General features: G+C 35.5%; 1 protein-coding gene across 4 annotated transcripts; it reads left to right on the forward strand.

The window, feature by feature from the left end:
- LOC145895218 (syntaxin-binding protein 5-like) lies at positions 1–24,759 on the forward strand. 4 transcript variants are annotated; one of them, XM_082983990.1, is made up of 27 exons: positions 1–157; positions 6,663–6,760; positions 8,628–8,709; positions 14,875–14,975; positions 17,033–17,167; positions 17,367–17,514; positions 18,242–18,365; positions 18,421–18,499; positions 20,261–20,418; positions 20,471–20,685; positions 20,749–20,860; positions 21,046–21,227; positions 21,313–21,390; positions 21,458–21,549; positions 21,624–21,743; positions 21,794–21,930; positions 21,982–22,020; positions 22,201–22,335; positions 22,401–22,487; positions 22,555–22,665; positions 23,281–23,366; positions 23,526–23,624; positions 23,684–23,838; positions 23,901–24,033; positions 24,093–24,225; positions 24,341–24,567; positions 24,622–24,759. In XM_082983990.1, exons 1-27 carry the CDS (start codon positions 35–37, stop codon positions 24,661–24,663), a joined length of 3,231 nt encoding a protein of 1,076 aa, XP_082840116.1. In that variant the 5' UTR covers positions 1–34; the 3' UTR covers positions 24,664–24,759. The 4 variants fall into 4 exon arrangements, with proteins under 4 accessions (XP_082840116.1, XP_082840117.1, XP_082840118.1 ...); XM_082983991.1 differs by having other exon boundaries at positions 21,313–21,387; XM_082983992.1 differs by having other exon boundaries at positions 21,313–21,384.
- The last annotated feature ends 45 nt before the right edge of the window (positions 24,760–24,804 follow it).

A 24,804-nucleotide genomic window follows, 5' to 3' on the forward strand; every position in this document is an offset into this window, starting at 1 on the left:
GGATATCTTTAAACATATTTAAATTTGAATTAACATGAAAAAAGTTACATTAAAGCGGGTGTTGGATGTTTTAACCCCTACAAACTGTAAAGTACCAGGAGAAAAAACTAATTGCTACACAGAAAATAAAGATCCTAATCTTTTTGGAATTTATAAGGTGGGTTTTGTTGATTGGTCTAGTGTACATTGACATGATATATGCAGGATTACCATGGACATGATATAGGATGTAGGATTACCATGGACATGAACTAAAAAATATGCACTCTGCATTTTGATGCCAAAATATCATATTTGTGTCTCCGTCCAATTTTGAGGTTACTACTAATTTTTGTCAGGATGGTTGACCTTTTTCTTTGACCTTTTCTTCGAAGGTGGTCAAACTAAAAATGTCCAGCACCCACCGAATGAGCAATAATCTGTATTTTACCAACAAATAAGCATGCTTGGATGCAGAAACTAACCAAGCATGCAAGTCCAAAAGAAGCTTGTTTCTTAGAAAAAAGTATATACATGCATTGCATTTGCTAAGACACTGGTTGGAAAAATAAGCTCAAATCTCAGAAATATGCATGGTGTGGTAACCCTGTATATAGGCCTATATACCAAACTGTGCTACAGGCAAGTTTTAACTCTTTCCATTCCCAGCGTCTGTATATAGACGATTTCGCACATGCCATAGAATCCGAGCGTCTATATAGAGATGGTAAATGAAATCGTCATTGCGACGCTATCGTAAGCCTTGGCCACGCAAAAATACAAAGCACTAGGATGGAAAAACAGTTCCTTGCGTCAACAAAAGTGTACATTAATGTTTTGATGAATTTTCATCAATATGTACAATGCTAATTTTTTAGCAAATTTTTGGCCTTTTTTTGCACTGTTTTCACATATTTCGGTTGCAATACGACCAGCAACGTGGCGTTATAATGAAAATAGAGTCGGTACTGTAAGTACAGAGATCGCTTGAACCATTGGCAACAAAATTACGAAAGGTTTTGAGAAGGTCAATTGAGCAACTTCAAACAACAGCCAGGGCAGTTCAAAAGAAATTCATACAGTTGTCCAACATTCAGTGTGACATTATGTGCAAACAATTGCATGTAAAGTTTCACAACATGGTTGAATATCGTGTTTAGTCTTGTTTTACTCTGTTCTCTTCTTTCACTTCTTCATGGTTGTTTTTTGGAAAACACAAAAAATGCATGATTTGCAAGGGTCTTTGTGAAAAAACTACACATGCTATCAGTGAAGTTAGAACTTTCCATAAAGCACACTTCTAGTTGTCCATTTGGAAAAATTTGAGCTACTTTGAATAAAAAACAAGCCTGTAAGTATTTCGAATGTATATGTGGTAAAACAAACACAATCGAATGGTATAGGAATAAATTTTTGACAATTTTCGGAATTTTCGAATAGGTTTTGACTTATTATTGTAAATAGATCTTTGTATAATGCATACTGTAGCACTACAATGCTTGTGTATAAAAAATACCTCACAAGTAAGTTAAATATAAACAAACTTTAGGAAAATAATATTTGGATTTTTCACCATATTTGAGAAAAAATGCGATATTTCGATGGGATGTTACCTAAAAACAACTATCACTGGGCAAGAAAATAGTTAAAATGGTGTGCCGCAAAATGGGCTTAGATGTGCCGTGAAAGTTTTGTCAATTAACAATAATTTATGATTAGTTGCAGTCAGTGGCGGATCTAGGGGGGGTGTTTAGGTGTCAGAACACCCCCCTCAGCATTTTGGCACATTGTTTCGTGGGGTGTGAAAATGCGGTTAATTTCCGCTACGCAGGAACGAACACTACGGTCAAGTGTTCGTCTCTGCTGTTTCTTTGTTTCTCGGTCGCGCGCACTACATTCACGCGGCGATGACCACTTATGAAAAAATCGTTTGTTGTGCCGTTGGTCAACAATACCGTTTGTGAAAGCACGGTCTTATAAGTTTTCATTTATGCTACAATTTCCATACAGAAGCCGCACTCTGTAAGAGTTGTAATTGTTTGACAAAATTGCACCAAAATAAATGTAGCTAAACGAGTATTTTGTATTTCGTCTGTTTTTTTTTATATATATTTTGCAAATTATCTACTGCTAAAACATCGATGTGTATTTGGTGGTGCAAGACCACATCCTAGACCATTACAGATTTGTTTTTAGAGCGGGGTGGGTCGAAAATTTTTTGGTATTTTCCTATTTTCCGCTGTAAACCAGGTTAACAGTGGAAAATAGGTTAATTGTGGCCGAACATTGCAAAATACGAACGCCAGTGTTGGTGCGAATCGTCACATAAACGGTGGCTTCTTGGCTTATGCAATTGCGTAACACTTGGAACCCTCGATGCGAGTTTTTGCGGTAGTGCTTGCGCTGTAGTTTCATTACCACGACTTTGAAAGAAAGGTTTAAATATACCTGTTATCTAAAAGGAATTAAATGTGGGCTTACGTTATCAAGAAAACATAAAAATAAAAACTATGTTGCATGCGGTGGCCTTATATTCCTCTATGCACCTATGCAAGCACTAACAGTTGTTTTCAACATGCGTAATAATGGCATTGTGTTCAACAACTAAACTGGTTCCCACCCAGATTTTGACAAAAAATTACAGCATGATAAATGTCTGAAAAAAATTGTAACCGCATCTAACGGCTTAATTAATTATGTACCGAAACCGAACACCCCCCTTATATTTTTTCTAGATCCGCCACTGGTTGCAGTATACGTTGTAAAATCGCCAACTTACAAGACCAGCTTAAAAGGGGAAAATGGCTTCCAGTGACGAAACAATAGCAATAGCTTTCCAAAAAAGGCTACTGCAGCTTTTTCCCTTTAAATTTTACAATAAATATCTCGAATCTACGATGATGCATTGAGACTTGAGCGCAAAAGTGTGTTGGCAGTGCAATATTTTAATCAAACTTGTCTGATGTCACATTTCTCTTATTAAAACAATATAAAATTTAATTATAATGTTACACAGCAGTTGCAGATTATGGTGGAATCACCAAACCCAGAGAAGAGTTTGAGGTGTATTTGCTTAGATCATTGACAAATATTAAAATGGTCCTCTTCTGTGACACATCAATTGTTTCATGAATTTGCATGGGCAAATAGTGCAGACTTTTAATGGCTTCGAAAATGGTATTCGTAACAGCATGGGACCGATGATCATCAGGAAGTTTGCGGGAATTTTGAGTTGAAACTAGAATCTGAGTTTTCATCTTGCAATGATGTTGCTAACTGTGCAACATTCATGTTGAATGCAAAACAACTGTTTATTTTATGAAGCATATATCACTTTTTGTATGAGGAGCTGCATAAACAACCAATTCTTCTTATTTCCTGCACTCACGAGTTGCTGATTGCGCAAACTTGTGTTGCTTCCCAACAAACGTGACAATAAGCAATAGTTGATATTTTATCATATCAGCCAGCAGACCTTAACAAATTATTAAAACTTACACATTTTTTTTAATTATTTAAAAAATCTGCTTTTGTCTGTTGATTGTTTAAACTTTCTCCTGATCCATAAGTTGCATGGTACATTAATCAACTTTCATTCGTACAAACCATGCAACTGTAGGACCTATATGGGTATTAGATTGGAGAAATCCTGTGTTCAAGGCCCTCGGCTGTAATGCATCTAGCGACTGTTCCGCTTGTTTCCCAATGACCGTTGATGGGTCTTGTGACTTACATAGGGACCTAAAATTCTACAAAGTTGAAAAAAAAAAATTTGCTCCTGGATGAGACTGTACAGAGCAAGGACTTTTTGGGCCTCCTGGAAGATCATATGACCAACAGGGGGGTATACCCAGCCCTTGGGGGAGGGCTTTGACACTTTTTCAGCAACTAAATTTGATGCCATCGCATAGAGAAGAGTTGGAACTTACAAAAAAATGCAAATGAGTGGGTAGTTGAACGATTCATTTTTCTGCAAAATCCAGTTCCATTTTTGGTTGCTCTTTTAACCAAAATATTGAGTAACCAGGGGGGCAAATGGCCCTAGGGGGGTGGCTAAACCATTTTTTTGGAGACTAATTTTGATCAAAATTTGTAGATATGAAATGGATCTTTCATAAAATCACAAATGATTGGACACTTAAACGATTCATTTTGCCACAAACACAGCCTGATTTTTTTGCTCCATTTTCAACATAAATTTCAGCAGCACCCACCAGCAAGTTACTACCTAATTGGAATAGCTCAAAACCCCACTAAAACTGCCCCAAACACCCTAAAATTCGACAACAGCACGCACATGTGCGCTCATTCAACCGCAAATTTAACTTAATTGCGTCACTACTTTGCTTGGTGATGCATGTCTTTGCATTGTGACACAGGTCTACACGTTGGGCATTTCCCAGCACCAAAACTAATTTTCATAGAAATACCAATATGCGTCCTGTATCTGTATCCTCAACGCAAAATAGTTGCTGTGTTTTTTCTATTATTTTCAAAAGTTTTTAAATATATTTGCAACCAAAGAAAGGATTAATGTAAGAATGAAAACATACAAATAAAAACCATCTTGGATGCAGTGACATACATTTTCCCTCTTTGCGCATTTGGTTGCACTCAGTGGCGGATCTAGGTGGGGAGGGGGGGTGTTTGGGTGTCAGAACACCCCCCTCAGCATTATGCTATATTGTTTTGAGGGATGTAAAACTGTTACGCACACAGGAGCCAACACTTCGGGCCAGTGTTTGTCTGCGCGATTTCTTTGTTTACCAGTTGCGCATGACCGCTTTCGAGACAATTATTTGCCGTGCCGTTGATACTCAAAAAATGTTTTTAAAATAATTATTCCTGCAGCAGTTTCAATACAACAACAACTACAAAATTTATGTTGTTTATTGTCACAACGCAAAGAAATCAACATATATTACACGAAAAATGGCTTTAAAGAAGTATTTTAATTTTCGCCAATTTTTTGGCATATATTTATCCACGACTGCAAAAATATTGATTTACTTGTGTATATTGATAAGTGCAAGGAGTCTTAAACGTTCCTGACCCATTGCATCTCACAGATAGTCTATAAACTGCGAAGATTAGAAAATGACCGTTCAGCACAAGCAGTTGTTACGGGAAGCGTCCAGAATATCTCAAACGTCCGTCGTCATGGTGGCCATGAAGAGGAAAACACTGTGCACCCATAAGCTGATGGTTAACAAAACGGTTGCCAAAAATTGTGGCGTAACTTTTCCATTTCATTGGAACGAACTTCCATCTGCTGAACAACATCACCACGACTTGATGTGAAGGCATTTACAATGCCTTTTCTTTATCTATTGAGAAAATTTGATAAAACTCCTGACTGTGTTTTTTTTCGAACGTGCTTAGCGCTTTGCAAATTTCTTGTGCTGTTATGCCAAATGGAAGTTTAACTAATTTCCCAAATTTACAACCATGCGCGGTACTAGGAGCAAATAGCACACAAAACCGACAAAACAGTCCTTTCTTAATTGGTATCACTCGATGTAGAAGCTGCTTCGCCGAAGAAATACTTGAACAGCTTTGACTGATGCATGTTGTTATATTGTTCCGATTTCGATAAAACTTTACTGGACAAACTAAATTATTTTGCAGCAAGTGCTGCAGCATTTTATTGCATTCTCCAGACTCAAAAAAAATGTGACGAAATAATCTACAGGTGAAGAATCCCCCATTGTCACAAAACAATACTACTACAGGAACAAGGAGATAAACATGTCATTTCCAATCAAGACAATCTCTAAATAAGCCTCGCTCGCGAGAACTTCCTGCGATTTGTTTATTGTCCTGAATTCAATTTCACGCAACAAAGACGGAATTAGTCTGGCGCTAAGGGTTGTTTTTCATAACCGCCAGATACCTAATTTAGCCTAATCCAAATGCGATTATTGGCGTATTGTAGCCTAAGCCAAATGCGAAATAGGCGTGACCAAACTCGGACACCCCCCTCATTTTTTTTTGTAGATCCACCACTGGTTGCACTAATAGTTATTTTTTCAAGTCAAAGTTTGAGATAAGAGGCATTTGGTAATATTTATTTTACAATGAAACCAATTGGTTTCTGCTGAGGAAACTACATGCCATTGCAACAATATAAAAAAATACAAAAATTCGTACTTAAATTTTTGAAAAAATGCATTTGCTTTGTAACAATGCAACATGTTTTGCCAAGGCAAATTTCAGCAGGTGAAAAGTAAAGAAGGTTAATGGTTTTCATGAGGATTTGAAAAAAAAAATTGTTACAGTTGTGTTTAATAAGCTACCATGACAGACAAAAATATTTCGCAACGGAGGTGGCCGGGAACACTTAGGACTGTGATTTCATGTTCATTGAGGTAGAAGTTTTAATACAGTTAAATTGATTTTTGAATAAAACATTATGTCCTGTGACGATAAGGCAATTCCTGCCATGATTCATAAAAAACGGGATGGATTTGCACTATTGCAGGACACATGAAATGACTTCCAATGTTTTGACATAAAACAGATTGGTTTCAGAACCAGGGGAGACATATCTATCCTGGATTTTTTTGCAGGACACACAGGCCTTCTTTGGAAGATAATGTCTATGTATTTAAAAGCTTTGTAGTGCTTTCTTGTTACTTTGACATGTATAGTTTCTGAATCGTTTTAAACCATTAAATTTTTAGATTGCCCGTAATGGATTTCCATTTGAACCAACTTGCATTGGATATGATCCTGTACAGAGCTTGTTTGCAATTGGAACCCTTGCCGGGTGTGTTCGAATGTAAGTAATTGTCTTTAAATACTGTTATATTTGTGCATAGATTCAAACTATGTCCCTGCCTGTGGCGGATTGTGATAGAATTGAGGGAGTGTCTGGGTTTAGTAAATTTATATCCATTGGGTTTGTTTACCAATTTTTGCCATTCCTGATCAAGTACATTGGCCCAGGTCTCGATTTTTGATTTGTTACCATTCATAAGCTACAATAGCATCTACGACCATCTATTCCATGTTCACGACTGAAGATGTGTTGTATTTCACCAGTGGCACAATCTGCATTATATTGGTAAAATATGTATTCACTCGCTTGCATCCTTACATGGCTAAGCACCGTTACACAGCATTAAAGCGTTTTAACTGGGGATCGCCAGCAGTCGCAAGAATTTTAGTAAGAATTTTTGGTTGTAGTCGGCAACACAAACATAAAAATTTGTATGACCTTCAAAACAAAAAAAAACTTTAAGATTTTACTGTTGGCGCACATGAAATGTGCATGAAGGGGCGCAACCCCCCCAAAAATAGCCTAATTCTCAGAATGAGAAACTATTTATATTTGTTTGCACACACAAATAAATCAAACCAGTTTTGATTCCTAGCTAATGCAAGTCCTTTCACAGTTTTTTCGAAAATGGATGGTGTATATACCACTGTAATAACAATTAGTGATATGATACACACTCTTAATTTTTGGGCAAGTAAGCATTTACGCACATAAATACATCTGTGTCATAACCCATAATGTTTACTTGCACTGTGTTTTGTCAAGAATTAATTATTGTAACAAGATAATTTGCAGCATTGCAAACAATATTCAATTTTTTAATTTCTGGTAACTTACCATAAAACGATCAATCGGTGAACAAAACGACTTAAATCAACCTAATCAGTTATTACAAGCAAAAAAACCCACGAAAACAAGTTTTTGTATGAAGCAGGCCATTGTAGCTGATGGAAAAGTTAGGCTGCCTACCCTGGATTTGGAAAGTCTCCGTTGTTCTTTAGGCTGATATACCCGCAATGGCAAACATTAGCTCGCATCGTGCGATAGTCAATGAAAAGTGAAATCACTTATTGAAATTTGTGGAAATTTAAAAAAAACAAATTAAAATTTATCACACTATTTGTTTGTGTATTTGGTGCAATGTAAATTATGATCGAAATATCTTTGTGGGCCGGACTTTAAAAGGTTTGGATTTTAAAATGTTATGTAGACCTATTGCATAAGATGCCTATGATATAAAGGGACACAAACTTACCTAAAAATACTCTGTGAGAAATTCGGCTTGGAATAGTGTGAATTTGCACCTCTGTTGCAAACAATGAGTATTGTTTATACCAGTGATGCAATTGGGCATGATGAAGTTGTTCAGTTGTAGGAACACCATTCCATTATTAAAATTAAATTTGGAAATGCCAGTGGTCCATGTCAGTACAAAGTGGAGTGATTTAATGTACAATTATGAACTTAATATATACAATAACTAATGTTTAAAAAAAAAAAAGCAAACGCAAAGCAAAAAAAATTATATTAACTGCAGAAAAACTATGTTTTTTAGCGACTAATTATACCAACCCCTGGTGGGCCAAATTGAAAAACCCAATGGGTCAGAGTTCGCCCATGCCTGGTTTATGCTGATTCTAGATATTCACATATTCCAGTTAAGATGTGATTAACCAAATTCGTCTGATCACACTTTCCAAATGACATGCCAACTTTTTGACATATAATTGCTTCCCTCATTAACTTTTTCTATTTTGTGGATATTATATTGTAGTGGTTTCGTTAATAGTGTTTTGTGGAATGTTGTTTGGTCCATAGTGACAATAATGGAATGTAATAAAAAAATTACCACTTTTGCTTTGTTTAGCTTGGGCAAGACTGGTACCGATATTCATTTACACCATGAATCTATAACTCCAGTGACACAACTTATATTTTTAGTCAACGAGGTAAGTATTTGGATATGTTTTTTATGTTAACCTATGTCACATTATTTTACATTAAAAAAATAATATTTAGAATAGTTTGGAGAGATGTCAGTTGCTAAGCAACATATATTCTTGTCAGTTCATGCTAAATGTTGTGCCAAATTGTTTTACAAGTCTACACACCAATATATATTTTAAGTTGGACACAAGTTTTAATTGTTGTACATCAGAAATAGCAGTTGATAACTTTGTAAGAGATCTGATCGCATAATCTTATATAACATTGTAAATTGTCACAAACTGAAGAGAGTAATTGTTCTAGTTGGTCAGATGTAAGGGCACTTGTCAATGATTCACTACTTTTATTTCTATAATGCATATCTAAAAACATTTACTGGAAAAATGGCAGGAATTCTTGACAAGTTTTTTGTGCTTAGGAACATAATGTATGGCTTTTTATGCTGTTTTTAATTTTAACAATTTTATTTTAAAACACAATAATGTTGTACCCGATCGATAAAGATTCAGGTTCAGTAAAACACGAATAAACCAACGCTATTTACATGTACCTGAATATAATTATTTATACATAAAACCATTGTTGTCATCAATAAAATGTTATTATGGTTCACTTTGGACTTTCTGGCAGTAACCTGATGTTAAAAACGATTCTGTACTTACCCTAAAAGATTGCAAAAAAAACAATATATGCTGTTACACACAATGTTCATTATGTGATTTGCAGTTTTTCAAATGAAACAATATCAGAGAGGAAATTACATGATGGGCATGTTAATATTATCAAAACCCAAATTTATTGGGTTTGGCAACCTTACCCTAAAAAAAGTAAATAAGTTAACAGTAACGGGCCATTAATCGAGGCTGGCTGAACCTGTTGGCCGCGCCACAGGGCTGTTAATGATTATTGCAGTCTTTACTTGTTTCCAAGTCAAAATCGTCATCAATGAAAGCATTTATTTAATTTGTGTTGGAAAACAGTTTAAACACTGTTTTTCAGCCTACCAATTACAGCCTGAATCAAAATAAAATCAGATATTAGTATTAGCACACATTCAAAACACACTTCTAGCCACGTTGTCAGCTGGGCACAAACAACAAAGGTAGTGTGACGTCATATTTAACAAATCATATTATATGCGCAAAAGAGCCATAATAATCAATGAGAGCTGCAGACAGGGTGTATACACGCACTGTTTCGACCTGTAAGGTCTCAGCTAGCACAGTCCCACATCAACAGCTGCACTGATGAGACCTTACAGGTCGAAACAGTGCGTGTATACACCCTGTCTGCAGCTCTCATATTTAACAACTTATTAAATTGAGTGGGGAGCAAGTTCACGAGAAATTCTTACACTCCCCCCAATTGACAAGTTTTTCTTTACTTTCAATTTCACAACACATTTTCGAGTAGCGTTAATAATGATAATAATAACATAACACAACTATTTACGCGATATAAAACGCCGGAACGCATTTATAAAAGCATCCATACTCAGGTCAACAGCAACTTCCAAGTGAATCACCCTAGTGGTCAAGCAAGTAAACAAGCAGCGATATGGTTTCACCTCGCTTAGTCTTTGTCGCACTATTAGTGGGCCGAAATAGTCCACCCCACTGTATGCAAAGGGATGCATATGCATTTGCAGTCGGGCTGCAGGAAGCTCGGACATCACTTGCGTTTCCGGTCGAGCATCTCTAAGCATTGGTCGAGGACACGTTTAATGACCATGGAACCTTTAATTATCCAGTAACGCTGGTTCAGCAGCGTCAGCGTGTGATTTACGCCACAATGGCCTGCTTGCTCATGAAAGTGAGCAACAATCAAATCCGTGAGGTACGAATTGTGCGGCAGAATCGCTTCATAGTTCCACTTCTGCAGCCTTCATCTCCTCAACTGTAACGGGCGGAGACGATGCCGTTACCTGGCCCTTCGTTCGTTTTAATAAAAACGACTTATAACGAAGTAACCAGACAGTGGCTCGTTTAACCTTAAAGAACGATGAAAACCTTGTAAGCAACTAATTTACACTGAAACAGGATTCCACCATGGTAAACACCTCAGCTTTTTTCTCCTGTCAAATATCTTGGCTTCAACAGTTACCGACATCACCATATTCAAACTTGTTTGGCCAATTGTCTGGACCTTCTATCTAAAATGACGGACCAGTAAACCACAACCCTGATCCGATCAGACCAGCTGCCGTTATCCCGCGAGAAGCCAAGTCTGCAGGATTTTACTTCATTGGAGCATGTTTTCAATGATGGACGCATGTGTTCCGTTGTATCAAGGCGACACGACAGGAAACAAAAAGTGTAAAGCGACGGCGGTAATTACGAATACTTTGTAGCATTACAGAAGAATCGGTCCAAAAGATCGATGGCTGTAAATCCAAACCGAGCTCCTTTTTTTATGAGTTGCTCCATCTTGACAGCTGCGACAGCTGCCATGAGCTCGAGATGTGGAATGGAGGCTTCGTGTTGCGGGGCCAAATGGGACTTGGCCATCACCATAGTGCATGTGACCCTGTTGTCAATGCCCATAGACCGCAAATAGCAAACGGTGCGGTAGGCCTCCTTCGAAGCATCTGCAAACACATGCAATTGAGAACTTTCTACATTGTGTGTGGGCAATTTGTAAGAACGCAAAATGCTGACTTCGCGCAATTCGGTCAGCCCATTCAATTTCCTGTTGACACAAACTTCTATAAAACAGCCACGCCTTCAAAACCACTGGCGTTACAAAGCCCAATGGGTCAAAAAGTGAGTTCATTGTGGAGAGTAGGCCACGACGGGTGCGGGGTTTCATAGGTAAATTCACGGAAAATGTAAATTCATCGGCGTGCATGTTCCAATGCACACCCAAAACACGCTCCTGCAACTCTGTATCTAGCGGATGCAATTGCATTGACTTGCTCAGTTCCTCTTTCGGAAGGCTATTGAGGATTTCAGCGCTGTTTGACAACCATTTTGTCAAACAAAAACCCCCCTTGGTCAGTAGTGAACGTAGCCCTTAGCGCTGTACTCTTGTGGAGGTATCACTGCGCTCGACGAACTCTCCTCGAAGTAATCATTTTGTCTCGTTCGCCAATTGGGATTGTGCAGCATAGTGTGATGAAACGTCCCTCCACAACCGAGTACACCACATGTGATTGTAGACTCGCAGTTCCCAGCCATGTGCCTCCGTCTTAGACACTTGAAACACAGTTCCTTGGTGCATACAAATGCACGTCGTTCAGCATATGACTTCCCTTTAAACTTACGACGAAACTCAAGTTCGTGAGCCAGCGAGCATAGCACACAGCTTATTGTAAATGGGGTGACTGTTGCGTTGTGTGCACTGACCTTTGTCCGGCGATGTCTTGACTTGGTCCCACCTTCGGCTGAGTGCAAGGCTTTTCTGAGATCGAGTTCGCATGTTGACTCTTTTCACTTATGAACTCGGACAGCGCAACAAAATCTGCTCGGCGGCCTGTTTGTTTCTCAATTTCTGAGGCCTTTGTAATCGAGCTATCCTGCATGTTCAAAGGGAGCTTTTTGACAATGTTTAGCATTACGTCCATTGAATCAATGCTCGAAGCAAACTTGATTTCGTGCAGAAATGTGCTCCTCCACCTCTGGGTTTTCACAACCAACGAGTCGAGACTTGTGTCACGGTACGGTTCACGGGTAGTAGATAAAGGGTGACGACATGGGGGATTATAGACAGGGTCTTTTTCACATGAAACTGAAGGCACATTAAACTTCGACGTTTTACCAAAATGGGGTTCAGGAAGTAGTTCACGGATAGGTTCCGAAGGAACGTCTGATACTCTATCCATAACTACCTTGTCAGTCTAACCTGGTATGGGAGCCACACAGAGAACTCTTCTTCCCAAGCTTCCATTTCTACTTCCACCAAATCCAGTTGACATCCAATGACTGACGTGCTTTTTCAACGACAGCGCGTCGCCTCTTTATGGCCTCCTGCTTTCAGGCAAGCGACAAGCAGGCAAGCAATGTTTAAACAATGTAACGGGCCACTAATCGAGGCTGGCTGAACCTGTTGGCCGCGCCACAGGGCGGTAACTGATTATTGCGGTCTTTACTCGTTTCCAAGTCGAAATCTTCATCAATGAAAGCATTTACTTAATTCGTGTTGGAAAACAGTTTAAATACTGTTTTTCAGCCTACCAATTACAGCCTGAATCAAAATAGAATCAGAAATTAGTATTAGCACACATTCAAAACACACTTCTAGCCATGTTGTCAGCTGGGCACAAACAACAAAGGTAGTGTGAAGTCATATTTAACAACTTATTGAATTGAGTGGGGAGCAAGTTCACGAGAAATTCTTACATTAACATTCGGTTATTATAGAATTCTCGAAAGTTTTTTTGAAACATATGTTTCTGTGGCAAAGTCTGCAACGAGATGAAAGGCTTTAATGTGCACAGGGATGTGATATGGCGTAGTTTGATGAAGTAGATATACATAATTGCAAAATTTGCTCTTCTGGATATTTATGACAAATTTGTGGTTTGAAAGCCATTGTAAAAGCTGATTTCAAGTTCCATGTGAGCTGCAAGTGTTGCGACTTCCGAAAAGAATGTCATCAAAGCATGAAGCTTTGATAATTAATTCATTCTTCAATCCAAATCGGTTTCAAAGAAACTTAAATAGATCAAATGGCATGAATACAAGTTTACAATCATTTGTAATATTAGCTTCAACAAATAGTACTTGCTGGTGCACTGTTTGATAAGAGACTGACTGTTAAACATTTATATTTGCATGACCTTTCGCGGGCTTCCCCAGGTGCTGCAAACTCTGCAAAGTTTTGAAAGCTTGTGCAAATATAAATGTCCAACAGTCAGTCTCTTGTCAAAACATTACACCAGCAAGTACTATAGGTACAGACCAGAGACAGACTTTCTTGTACTTACATAAGTTTAGAACACACGTTGAAATAACAACAAAACAATCAAAAACCTTGCATGTTTTGGGCTGCTATGGCTCTTTTAAGGTCTGATTGAATGAAAAATTTTACTTGTTTCGTAACAATGCTCCATGTTTGGAAACAATGTTTAGTTTTTAACACTACAGAGCTTACATGCTGGACGTTAAAGCAAGTGCTGGCAGGTTCTTGCATGGATTTTATCCAAAAATTTATTGCGGTAGCGTTTATTTAGCCATCTTACCATACAAATTTATTTTGGGTGGGGATCCCAAGCGATGATGCCATTAGGTTTTTAACACTACGTGTTCAGTTAAATGCTGTTGTTTGATAGTGACTTGAAATACAAATTTCTCAAGTTTTTACAAAATTTCGAAATTAATCAAATTATACCTGGCACCAACATCTTCGAACCACTTTTGCCACCAAAATGTACGGCAAAAAATTGACAACTACATGTTAATAGGAGAATCGTTGGCGTTTGATCTTCGAAAAAAGAAAACTAATAAGACCAATGTGAATGTTGCAAGACTGGCGTGACCGATATATTAGGCTTCATTAAGTTGATTCAATTTATGGACTTTTGTAGATAAGAATAGCGTTGGTGTGTTCGTGGTACTGAATACCAGTAACTTAAAATTTATTCACATTGCCAGTGGTGTTGCATGTCGAACACAAAATTACTGTTGCTATTTTGGTGATTCATCTTAAACATAGTTAATTCACAGTAATCAACATTTCACTTTGCTCCATATCTAATATGCAAAGGATCAAAACATTCAGTTGTTTTATCCAAAAGTGGTAGTGGTCTGAGATCTTGGTTAGCCAGTAACAGTTGTTCAACCAGAAGGTGGGGTGTCATACCAAAAGTGCTGTCAGCAAGGCTTTTCACCATTGACAAGCTTGTTAAACTTATGTATATCATGTCTCTCTGGTCTACAAATATTGAAATTTTCCTTGAATAAATTTACAAATCTGTTTGAATTAAATCACTGAATTGTCCAGGGCACACTTCATCATTAACAATTAATTGCATTTTTTGGACCAACGATATACCGACATATTTTGGGTGCAAAGTTTTAAAATTGATTTGACTAACAATACTACATAATCCTTTTTTATTTCTTCAATTAAATCACCATGTAAGCATAATCCCCTTTTGTCCTTACTTTCTAATGAGGTATTCCAAATTATTGTGTTTACAGTGTACAACAGTTTATCTTTTTTTGCAGGGGGCTTTAATATCTGTTTGTTCTGATGATTCAATGCACTTATGGAATCTACGACAAAAACAACCAGCAATTTTGCACTCAATAAAGTTTAATAGGGAAAGGTGATGGACTATATTTAGTATACAACGATCAACTATAATCAGTTCTGTGCAGTCAAAACCTTGATCTATGTGAAACCTAATCAAAAGGTTGATGTTTTTAAAATAGGTTGTCCACTAGTGTTGTGCCACTTTTTTATTTGGATGTTATTTACACAATTATATGTGAGAGTTATGTTTGTCAAATTTTTTTTAAATGTATTTTTTTTAAACCTTTTTTGCGAAGTCCTACATACACCAAAAAACAAGTTAACATGAAAACACTGTGTTTTGACGACTTTCTTTATAATATACTGTACAGATAATTACAGTTAATTGCATGATCTCTTAGCCAAGTATTTTTCTGGACCGGAAGTGGTATAAACAGTGAAGGTTGTTCACAGGGGTGCTAATTTACCCCAGCTAAAACAATGTTGTTTTAACACATATCCTTGGTAGTGGAGATGATTTCTCTCTCTCTCTTTTCTAGTCACGTTAATCCTAAAGATATGTTATGGCATAGTGCCCACAACACATACATTAAAGAAGTTGTAACATTTTGTTTGCTTGGTACAGATTTTTTTGTAGTGCCATTCCAAAAACTATTACGAAATTAAAATGACAATTAATAAAACTTCGGGTAGCAAAAGTACAACGAAGACCATCCTTTGGTTTTTGAGCAATTAATGATTGTTGACAGTGATTACACATATCATTAGGTTTTCGCAATAAAAATAAGGTTGGAATGTCGCTGTCTTTGAAGTAATAACACAGCTTTTTTACTATAGACTGTGAGACTTTGTATTTAGGTCAAGATTTCAGTTGAACAAATGAATTAATAAAACTACATGCAATTATCCAGGTTTTATGATTAAAAAAGCATTGTGCAATTAACCAGAGCAGGCCTGCCCAGCATGTAGTATAAATAGTTTGGGTCTAGTATACTTTCCAAAATATACCATTTGTTTCTGTTATAGACCAATTATTCAAAAACTTGAATACCAAACTCTTTAAAAGTAATCGGAATTGTTCTTCTGGCACTTAGTTTCTAAAGTGTTTACAAAAATAGCAGTATCTTTAAAAGTATACTAATCTTTCAAAATACCAGATGACTTCAGTGCATGCAACCAGTGACCCAATAAAACCTCTTTTTGGTAACTGTTACATCAACAATGCACAAACTTTTTATGTCAGATATCTTGGACTTCAATTGCTACTATTACTGTCAATTGGATGTGGTTTAAAGGATTTTAATAAGCAATAGATTTGTTTGGTATTAAATTTTTTAAAAACGTTTGTGACCCGCAATAACTTCTCCACATAAAAGTGTCACAACACTTCAAATGTTGGACAGGCCTGATATGACAGAGTATTTTCGGCACTGAAAGCACCATTAGAATAAAATTATGTCTCTGTAACGAAAACATAAACGTGAGACTTTTTACGAACAAGATACGAATTGCTGTGGTCACTGCAGCTATACAAATACTTAGCCATTCGTCATACGTTTTGCACCCACCTACAGTGTTTTTTTAGAGACACAATGCCACGATATATACAATGTCTATAATACCTAGACTTAATACCGTGTGTCTTTTTAAGATTTCAGTTATTTGTATAAACTGTTAAAATTCTATGCAATAACCTTGACTGTGCGATGAAGCGTTTTGTGATTAACTGAAGTATGAAATAGGCTATAATTTGGTATTTATCTTCTGTATGCAATAAACATGATTATGGGATTAACTGGATTTATCTGAATATTGAAAAGAAGAATAAGACTATCATTTTGCAGGTTATTAAGCTTTACATAAACAAACAATTGGTTCAAACACTACAGAAAAACTATGTTAGAATCACTTGCGCAAGTGATGGAAATAGTAATATGTGGTTTATTTTAAACTGCTGTGATGCACAATTATTTTCAATTATTATTCTGGTGTTTTGTGCAAAGGTCTTTTTTCTCATCTTCTGCTAATGTGATGCAATATTTACTGCTGCTTACAAAGGATTAAGTTAGCTTTTACAAAGTTTACCAACATCTTGTTTATATCACTTGTTAAAAATAACATTGATTTTAGGTTAACATTCTGCTGTATTCCATATCAAAGCAAGTGGATATATACTGGAACTGAAAGAGGAAATGTTTATGTCTGTGATGTAGAAACTTTTTCTCTATCTGGCTATTGTATAAACTGGAACAAAGCAATTGACATGTAGGATGATTTTAAAAATGTTAATTTTGAAGATTTGTGTAAAGATAGAAGTTCAAGTGTGTTGGCATGGAACAACAAATATTTTATACATAATACTAATTAGTTGGCACTTCCTACATTTTTTTCTTTATGGAGCTATGGTGGAGCATAGAAACATTGTATTATTTGGTTTCTGAAATATTAAAAAAAAGTATTTTAGAATGCAAAGAAGTCATCCAGGCCAAGTTGTTTGTATTGAAGAAAATCCTGCAGATGAAGGAAAAATTGGGATTGCGTATTCATCTGGCCTATTAATTGTTTGGAATTTAAAAACTTCACAAGTTGTGAACAGGTTTTCATCAGATAGTGTATGTCAATCACTTTTATTATTGTTATTTGTTGTTTTCAAAGAATTAGCAAATATGTTTTTAATTACATGTTAGAAATAGTGTGTGAAAAAAGCGATTTATCATTTATTTTAAATATAAAATATTACTTATTCTAAAGTATGTAATTGTTTAATAACATTTTTTTGATTGCTGTTGTTACGTTTTTGCAAAACTATTTGATTTTCATTGATTAAATGTGGTTGGTGTTAATGAAATGTGGTTATTAGACATGTTGATAAAAGCTGGGACCAAACCTAAATTGGTGGAATACCAGCAAATCTAGTTATTGCAAAATCTCTTGTAGATCTTCCTTGTATGGAAAATATTCTGGTTAATCACATAATGCTTAACCATGTAATCTGGGGAATTAAATAGAATATCAACGATTTATTTGATTAACTAAAATGATGTCCTAAATGTTAATGTCGCACAGCCTAATGTTTTTGTTGAAGAATGAGGAGCACAGATTTCACGAAAAGAGACAATGCTTTATTACTGATTATTGATTATCACACATCTGGTTATGCTTGGCAATAGTAGTGTGACATTAACTGTAATCATCTGTACAGGCATTTGAAGATATTTCATCTTTTACATTGATTATCAACAAAGATGATAGTGGTGTTTTTCGTGGAATTAGAAAAACAAACAAAAATTAAGACAATTTTGTGCTTTACCATGACCAAAAATTTCTTGCAACTTGCAGGCTATCACTAGTTTGTCATGGAATAGTTATGGCAAGGAAATAATATCATCTCATGCTAATGGTATGCTGTGCATTTGGAACTGCCGTCAGAAAGATCTGCCAAAACAAAAATTGTTTCCCCATGGTAAGTCTTTGTGGCTTTGCAAATATTATTTTAGTTATTTGTTTTTTTGGGACAGAAAATTCAAAGTTGGATGCAGAGCCCTGTCACAGCTTAAATCAAATAGATAAAGTTGAATGGACTTCAAATCAGTCACAGTGAGTAAAATTTATTTTCTTGTAACTAAAGGTTGTTATCTAATCAGGTAAAATATGTACTGCATTGATCAACATTTTAGCTCAAATTTCTTAACTTGGTACAGCAATAGTAAGCATTGACTGGTTGTGTGACTGATTGCATTTGTGAAAGCAGCACATCTTTTAAACAAAAATAGTTTTATATCTTGACATAAAAATTTCATTACACTTGACTTGAAAAATAGGGATCTAACTGCTGGCCTAGCGATCACTGTATACTTTCGTAATCACACAAAAAAATGCACTAGCTTTTTCTTTAGGATCAGCCTGGCTTTTTATCAGGAATATATATTTCGCCCCACAGGCATCTTCAGTTCCCCTCTTAATAAACACAATAAAGTGATTTAAAAAAAACATCTGAAAAACAACAATGGTAAAGAATGGGCTAGTGATAAAAAACAAGAACATCGACCTCGTTTCGTTACCTAATTGATGAAGCCGTTAGATGCAATTACAAGTTTTTTCGGACATTTGCCATGTAAATTCAACTTTAAAAAGAGGTAGTTTTTTACGAAAAACACTAAAACAAGCGCTATGTTATGACACAATGCGATTTCATGGTAATGGTCTAGGACTTGGTCTTGCACCACTAAATACACATCGATGTTTCAGCGGTAGATAAATATTTGCGAAATGTAGTAAAATCAGACAAAATACAAAATACTCATTTAGCTGAATATATTTTGGTGCAATCTTGTCAAACAATAAATCTCTTACAACGTGCAGCTTCTGCATAGAAATTGTGGCAGAAATGAATAAATTTATAAGGTCGCGCTTTCGAAAACGGTTTTGTTGATGGGTACTGACCAACAGCAAGACAAATGATTGTTTCATAAGCGGTCATCATGGCATGAATGCAGCGTGCATGACCGATAAACAAAGAAACTGAGGAGACAAACACTTGGGTTCCTACGTAGCGGGAAATTAACTACACTTTTGCACTCCACAAAACGATGTGCCAAAATGCTAAGGGGGGTGTTCTGACACCAAAACACCCCCTAGATCCGCCACTAAGTACAAGTGTTGCTTGTAAGCACATGAGAATGACAGGTAGACTTTCTAATATTACATAATCTACTTGTGGGTGGTGGGAATGTTTTGTAGAAGAGGGCTGAATTTTTTGGAACTCCTGATTTTTTCAGGGATAATTTATGACTCTTACTTGAGGTTGAGTTCTACTTGGCAGTTTGCGTATAGTTGTGATACATTATCGAAAGACTGAAGTGCACATTTTATCCTTCATCATGTTTATGGTGGAAAACATGGGCCAATTAATTCATAAACAATTAAAACAGGAATTTGATTAAATGTGATTTCCTGGGTGCACACTTGCATGAGCTAGTAATAAATGTTTGAATTAGTTTTAAGAGGTAAATGCTTATGTTTGCAATATATTTGTGTCACCTACTACTCTTGTTCTGTAACAAAAATATATGTTTTACACTAATGAAACCCATGCAAATGTAACGAAGTCATAGGTAGTAGTAGGTATTTATATAAGATTTCGCAGTTCTTGAAATTCATTGTGATTTTGTGAGCTTTTAAAATCTTGCTTTCACAATGGGCTGTCATATTAACTGACAAACCAAACTCTATACAAAACACTTTTTAAATTTACTTGCAAATAATTCTTGTATGTTTTTTTAATAAATGAAAGATATTTTTTTTGACAATGTAGTATCTTTCTTTGCTGACCCCAGTTACATGTACATGTCTGTTCAGAAATGATTTCTTCATTTTTTCTGGTGGGCTTCCAAAAGCACATGGCATGCCGCTTGTTCCAAGCATAACTATTCTACAAGGAAAGGCTGTCACAGTTTTAGAAATGGACTATCCTGTTGTGGAGTTCATTGCAATGAGTGGCACACCATGGAAATGTGGTAAGTGCAACATTCAACATAACTTACAAGATTTTAAGATTTTAAATTTTAGATTTTAAACAACCCTTCGCGCTGGCAATACTTCTAGAACAGGAGTTGGTTGTTGTGGATTTGGAAACATTAGGTTTTCCATGTGTTGAAGTACCACATAGTATGGATGTTCATGATTCCCCTGTCACATGTTTAAAAATGTATCATGATGAATGTTCTGATTTTTTGCAAATGTTTTCTAGCTTCACAACATCTGACGTTGAATACCCTGACAATGTAAGTTCGTGGTTTAAATGGGCATTAGAAATTTTATCATAATTTTTACATTTGTAAAATAAGAAATGGCCATTGCAAGGTGGGGACTTACAAACCGATGATACAGAAGTAAATTCAAATGTAGTTATTACTGGGCATGTTGATGGATCACTTCGATTTTGGTCAACACAGACAGGTGCACCAACAACAATATAAATTGATATTGTTATTAATCTTGCATTGCAAGCACGTTTTCTATAATGGTTTTAATGTAGCAAGCACTTGTATCATCGTGATTTAGATAATTTTTTTTATTTGATGTATTATGCTTCATACATCAGTTACGTATGTTGTTTAGAAAGAGGTTTGTTTGTTGCATAGGATATTTGAAGTGCATGTACAAGTTGCGAACACAAAAACTCTTTGTACGAAATGACAGTGATGATAGTTTCGAAATTACAAATTTTGTCCTCGATGCAAAAAGAAAAGTGCTTGTTGTATCAAACTTTGTTGGTGTGGTTGTGTATTATTTTAATTTGCATCAACATGGCAAGAAAATAGTGGTAAGTTTTGACATTATTGTTATTACTGAATTATGAACAATTTGCTTTTTAAAAAAAAGGTCAACAAGTTGTATTTTAAATTCAGGGTTTGCATTTGTGTGATTTGCAAGAAGTGGAATGTGGTTTTGTGGGAACCGTGATGAATTCACCTCATAATGTGGTTGTAAAACAATAAACTTGTAAAGAAAAACTCAATAATATGTTGGTAAATTTTCATATTCTTAATGTAGAGCCATTCCGAGGAACATGTTGCTCAAAAACAATCCATGATATTGCAAGACGAACTGTCACATACGGCTAAAGAAAGACAACAGCATCTAAGGTATTTGCCACATAATTGTTTTAAAAAAAACTGTAAATTGGATTGCTTGACTTATTTGTACATGATATTTTTAGACTTAAAAGTTGGCAACCCCTGCAAAATCCTGGGTTTCAAGCAGGGTTGGTGTGCTTGTATCACAAGACTGCATTGAAAAAAACGAACATGCTATTGGATATAAATTCCAATAATAACCTGTAAGTTTTCGATGTAAACTATTTGGCAAAAATAACAATAAATTTTTTAGCATTTCTATTTCGACTGACAATATAGTTTTTGTTATAAATTATGAGGAAAATGTTTGTGTGGCAAAGTTGCTTATTAGTGACCTAAATCTTCGCCAAGAAACTATGGAGCCAAAAAGTCCAAATAAAGTTAAGACAGGTAACTATTAGTTTTACACTTTTGGTCAAATAAATAAAACTGAGTTTTTAGAAATTGTAAAGTTATTTGAAGACTCTTTTTCTGTCTGTGGTAAGTAATTTTTGTGATTTTTGGTTTTAAAGTTAAGTTTTAAAAATGCTATATTTTTTTAATTTATTTTTTAATATATTATTAACTTTTACTCAGTGGAAAGTTCTTTGTTGTGTTTTTTCTATGTAATGCACTAAGCAACTAGGACAACATTCACACACCTATGTCTTGACATTATAGAGAACAAATCCACCTCATGGGAGTTGATAAAGCAAGATAATAACAAAGAAAGAGCAGAAGTTATCACTGAATTACCACTGGGAAAATTTTGCAGAAAAAATAATAATGACAATTCCACTGAAGTCACTCATGATGGTAAAGCACTATTTTCACCATGTTATTGATTGACTTGATCCAAAAGTTTATTAATCTGTTTTTAGGTGGAGGTGAAACTAGTTCAAATTTTACTGAACTTTATGTTGACATGAAAGAAGTTTCATTTCTTAAATTTTTTTCTTCGGGCATAGGTAATATAAAGTTTTTGCAAATTTCCAGAAGCCATGTGCGATGTTTTGTGGTACTTATTAATAACAGATTCAGCAACACAATTTTGTTTATGGATTGGCAATGATGTTGGAACCTTATGTCAAGTTTTTGTTCATACATGCAAAAAGCATGGTAAGGACGGATTGCTTTTTTCAACAGGTAATTTTTTGTTTTCACTTTACAAACAACTACTATTTTTCCTTACTTAAAAGTAACATTTTTAAAGTGTTTTTTGGCAACTTTTATGACATGTACATAAAGTATTACATACTCCAGTTAACAGCCTAATGACTAATCCAATTAAGTATGGAATATAATGATTTATTCGGGGACCTGAATGGTTGACACAAATGTGAAAGTGCCACAGTCCATTGTTTTTCACCAAATATAAGAGCATGGATTGCACAAAAGAGATGGTGTTATCACTTTAAAGACATTTAATTTCATTGGGTATGCCTAATGGCAACCTGTGAATTACTGGCAGCAAACTTTGATTGTTTGAAATCAATTTTGGGTATTGGTTCAGTCTGGGGCAAATCTGGCTACAATCCCGAGGGGGGGGGGAAGAATCTCTGTTATTTCCTCAAATCACATAGAGAAGTATGGAAAATGGCTACGGGATTAACAGGATTCATCTGTACTAGCTTGTTGTTTTACCTTACAATGCCTTGTCAGTTGAAATATTCTGTTAAATGTCTTTCCAACTTTAAAAAATACAAAACAAATGCCTACAAAGTTGTGGTGATTCGCAAAGTAACAACATTTTTTTTCCAGGTGCTAAATTTCAAATAGGAGATCCTGTTGTCTTTTGTGATTTTCTTTCTTCCACCTGGTCTGTTATGTCAAGAAACTCAAAAATGGTAAGAATGGTAATTGTGTCAGTGGGATGAACAAAATAATCCCAATGCATTACAACAAAACACTAAAGGATTTTTTTATATTCTTGAGGTTGTTGTCATAGCTTGCAGGATCAATTTAAGCTAAATATAAATTTAGATTGTAAATTTGTTTTCTTACAGGGGGTTTTAAACCAATCAAGAACAAATGCCACCACAAGTCACGAGTTGCAAACAACTTCCTGCAAGTATGTAGTGGGTTGTTCTGAAAAGTTGATTAAGGTAAGATCCCAAGTATAAGGATTAATTAAACACATGAATATTCTTGTTTGCTGTTGCAGTTGTTTGAAGTGTCCACAGGCATATGTTTGCAGAACTATGCAATTGATCAATTGTATGGCGTGAGCTTGCAATTTTATTTAGAGACTACTTTCCATGGAACTTACATATTTTTGTTTACAACCAAAGGCATAATTATTGTGTTATCAATTCCAACGTAAGGATCAGAATAAGTACAAGATAAAGTAATTCTTGAACTTCATGTTTACTTTGTTTCAGATTAAGTATTGTGTTTGTCTCTTCTCCCATAATTAATGAAAATTGTTCTACTTCCTTGTTTTGTTTCGCACCTTTGTCAAATTTCATATTTATGTGTTCCCCATTTGAAGTGGAAAGAATAATTTTGTTCTCGGTAAAGATTTTTACTTAATTGTTAAAGTTTTTTTTCTAAATTGTTTTTTCTTTGTTTAGGAATATCACAAACAAATGCAGGATAACACTTGCCAGCTTTTCATACCCAAAGAGTCGCCAGAGCGTGCACAATCTGGATTTTTTCAAACTATTTTTGGGAATTCCTATTTAACTTTGGACAGAGATGAGTTATGTATGATGGGGTTTTTATTTTTAAAGTGACAAATTGTTTCTACGCATACATGCAGGAAACAAGTTGTTAAAAATTTAGTACAACAACAATTAACTTCATATTTTTTTCAATTTAGTTAGAACTGAAAAGAGTGAAATCACTTTAAAGGGGACAGCAACAAAATACACTCCCCTTAATTCTGGTCTTTCTGAAATGAACATGGATTCAAGTCAACTGTTATCTAAAGATCTTCGACGACTGCATTTAAATGCATTGGAGAGGGGACAAAAGCTTGGTGAATTGGAAGACAAAACTCATCAAATGCAAATTTCTGCTGGAAAACTTTCTTCTAATGCCCATGATGTTAGTTTTTTTAAATTTATGTTTTAACAGATCACAGAACTGCTTTAATTTCAGATAATGCTGAAGTTCAAGAACAAGAAATGGTACCAATTATGATACACACAGGCAAACAGAGAATCTTATCATCTTCAAAGGGCATTTAGTATGCTGCCTGTTACAGTGTTGCTGCAATGTATACAATTTGCACATTGTGTAATGTAAATTATTGTTTATATATTTATCTGAGCAAAACACGCA

Source organism: Ascidia mentula, chromosome 3 (genome assembly GCF_947561715.1).
Source record: "Ascidia mentula chromosome 3, kaAscMent1.1, whole genome shotgun sequence".
NCBI classification, from domain to species: domain Eukaryota; kingdom Metazoa; phylum Chordata; class Ascidiacea; order Phlebobranchia; family Ascidiidae; genus Ascidia; species Ascidia mentula.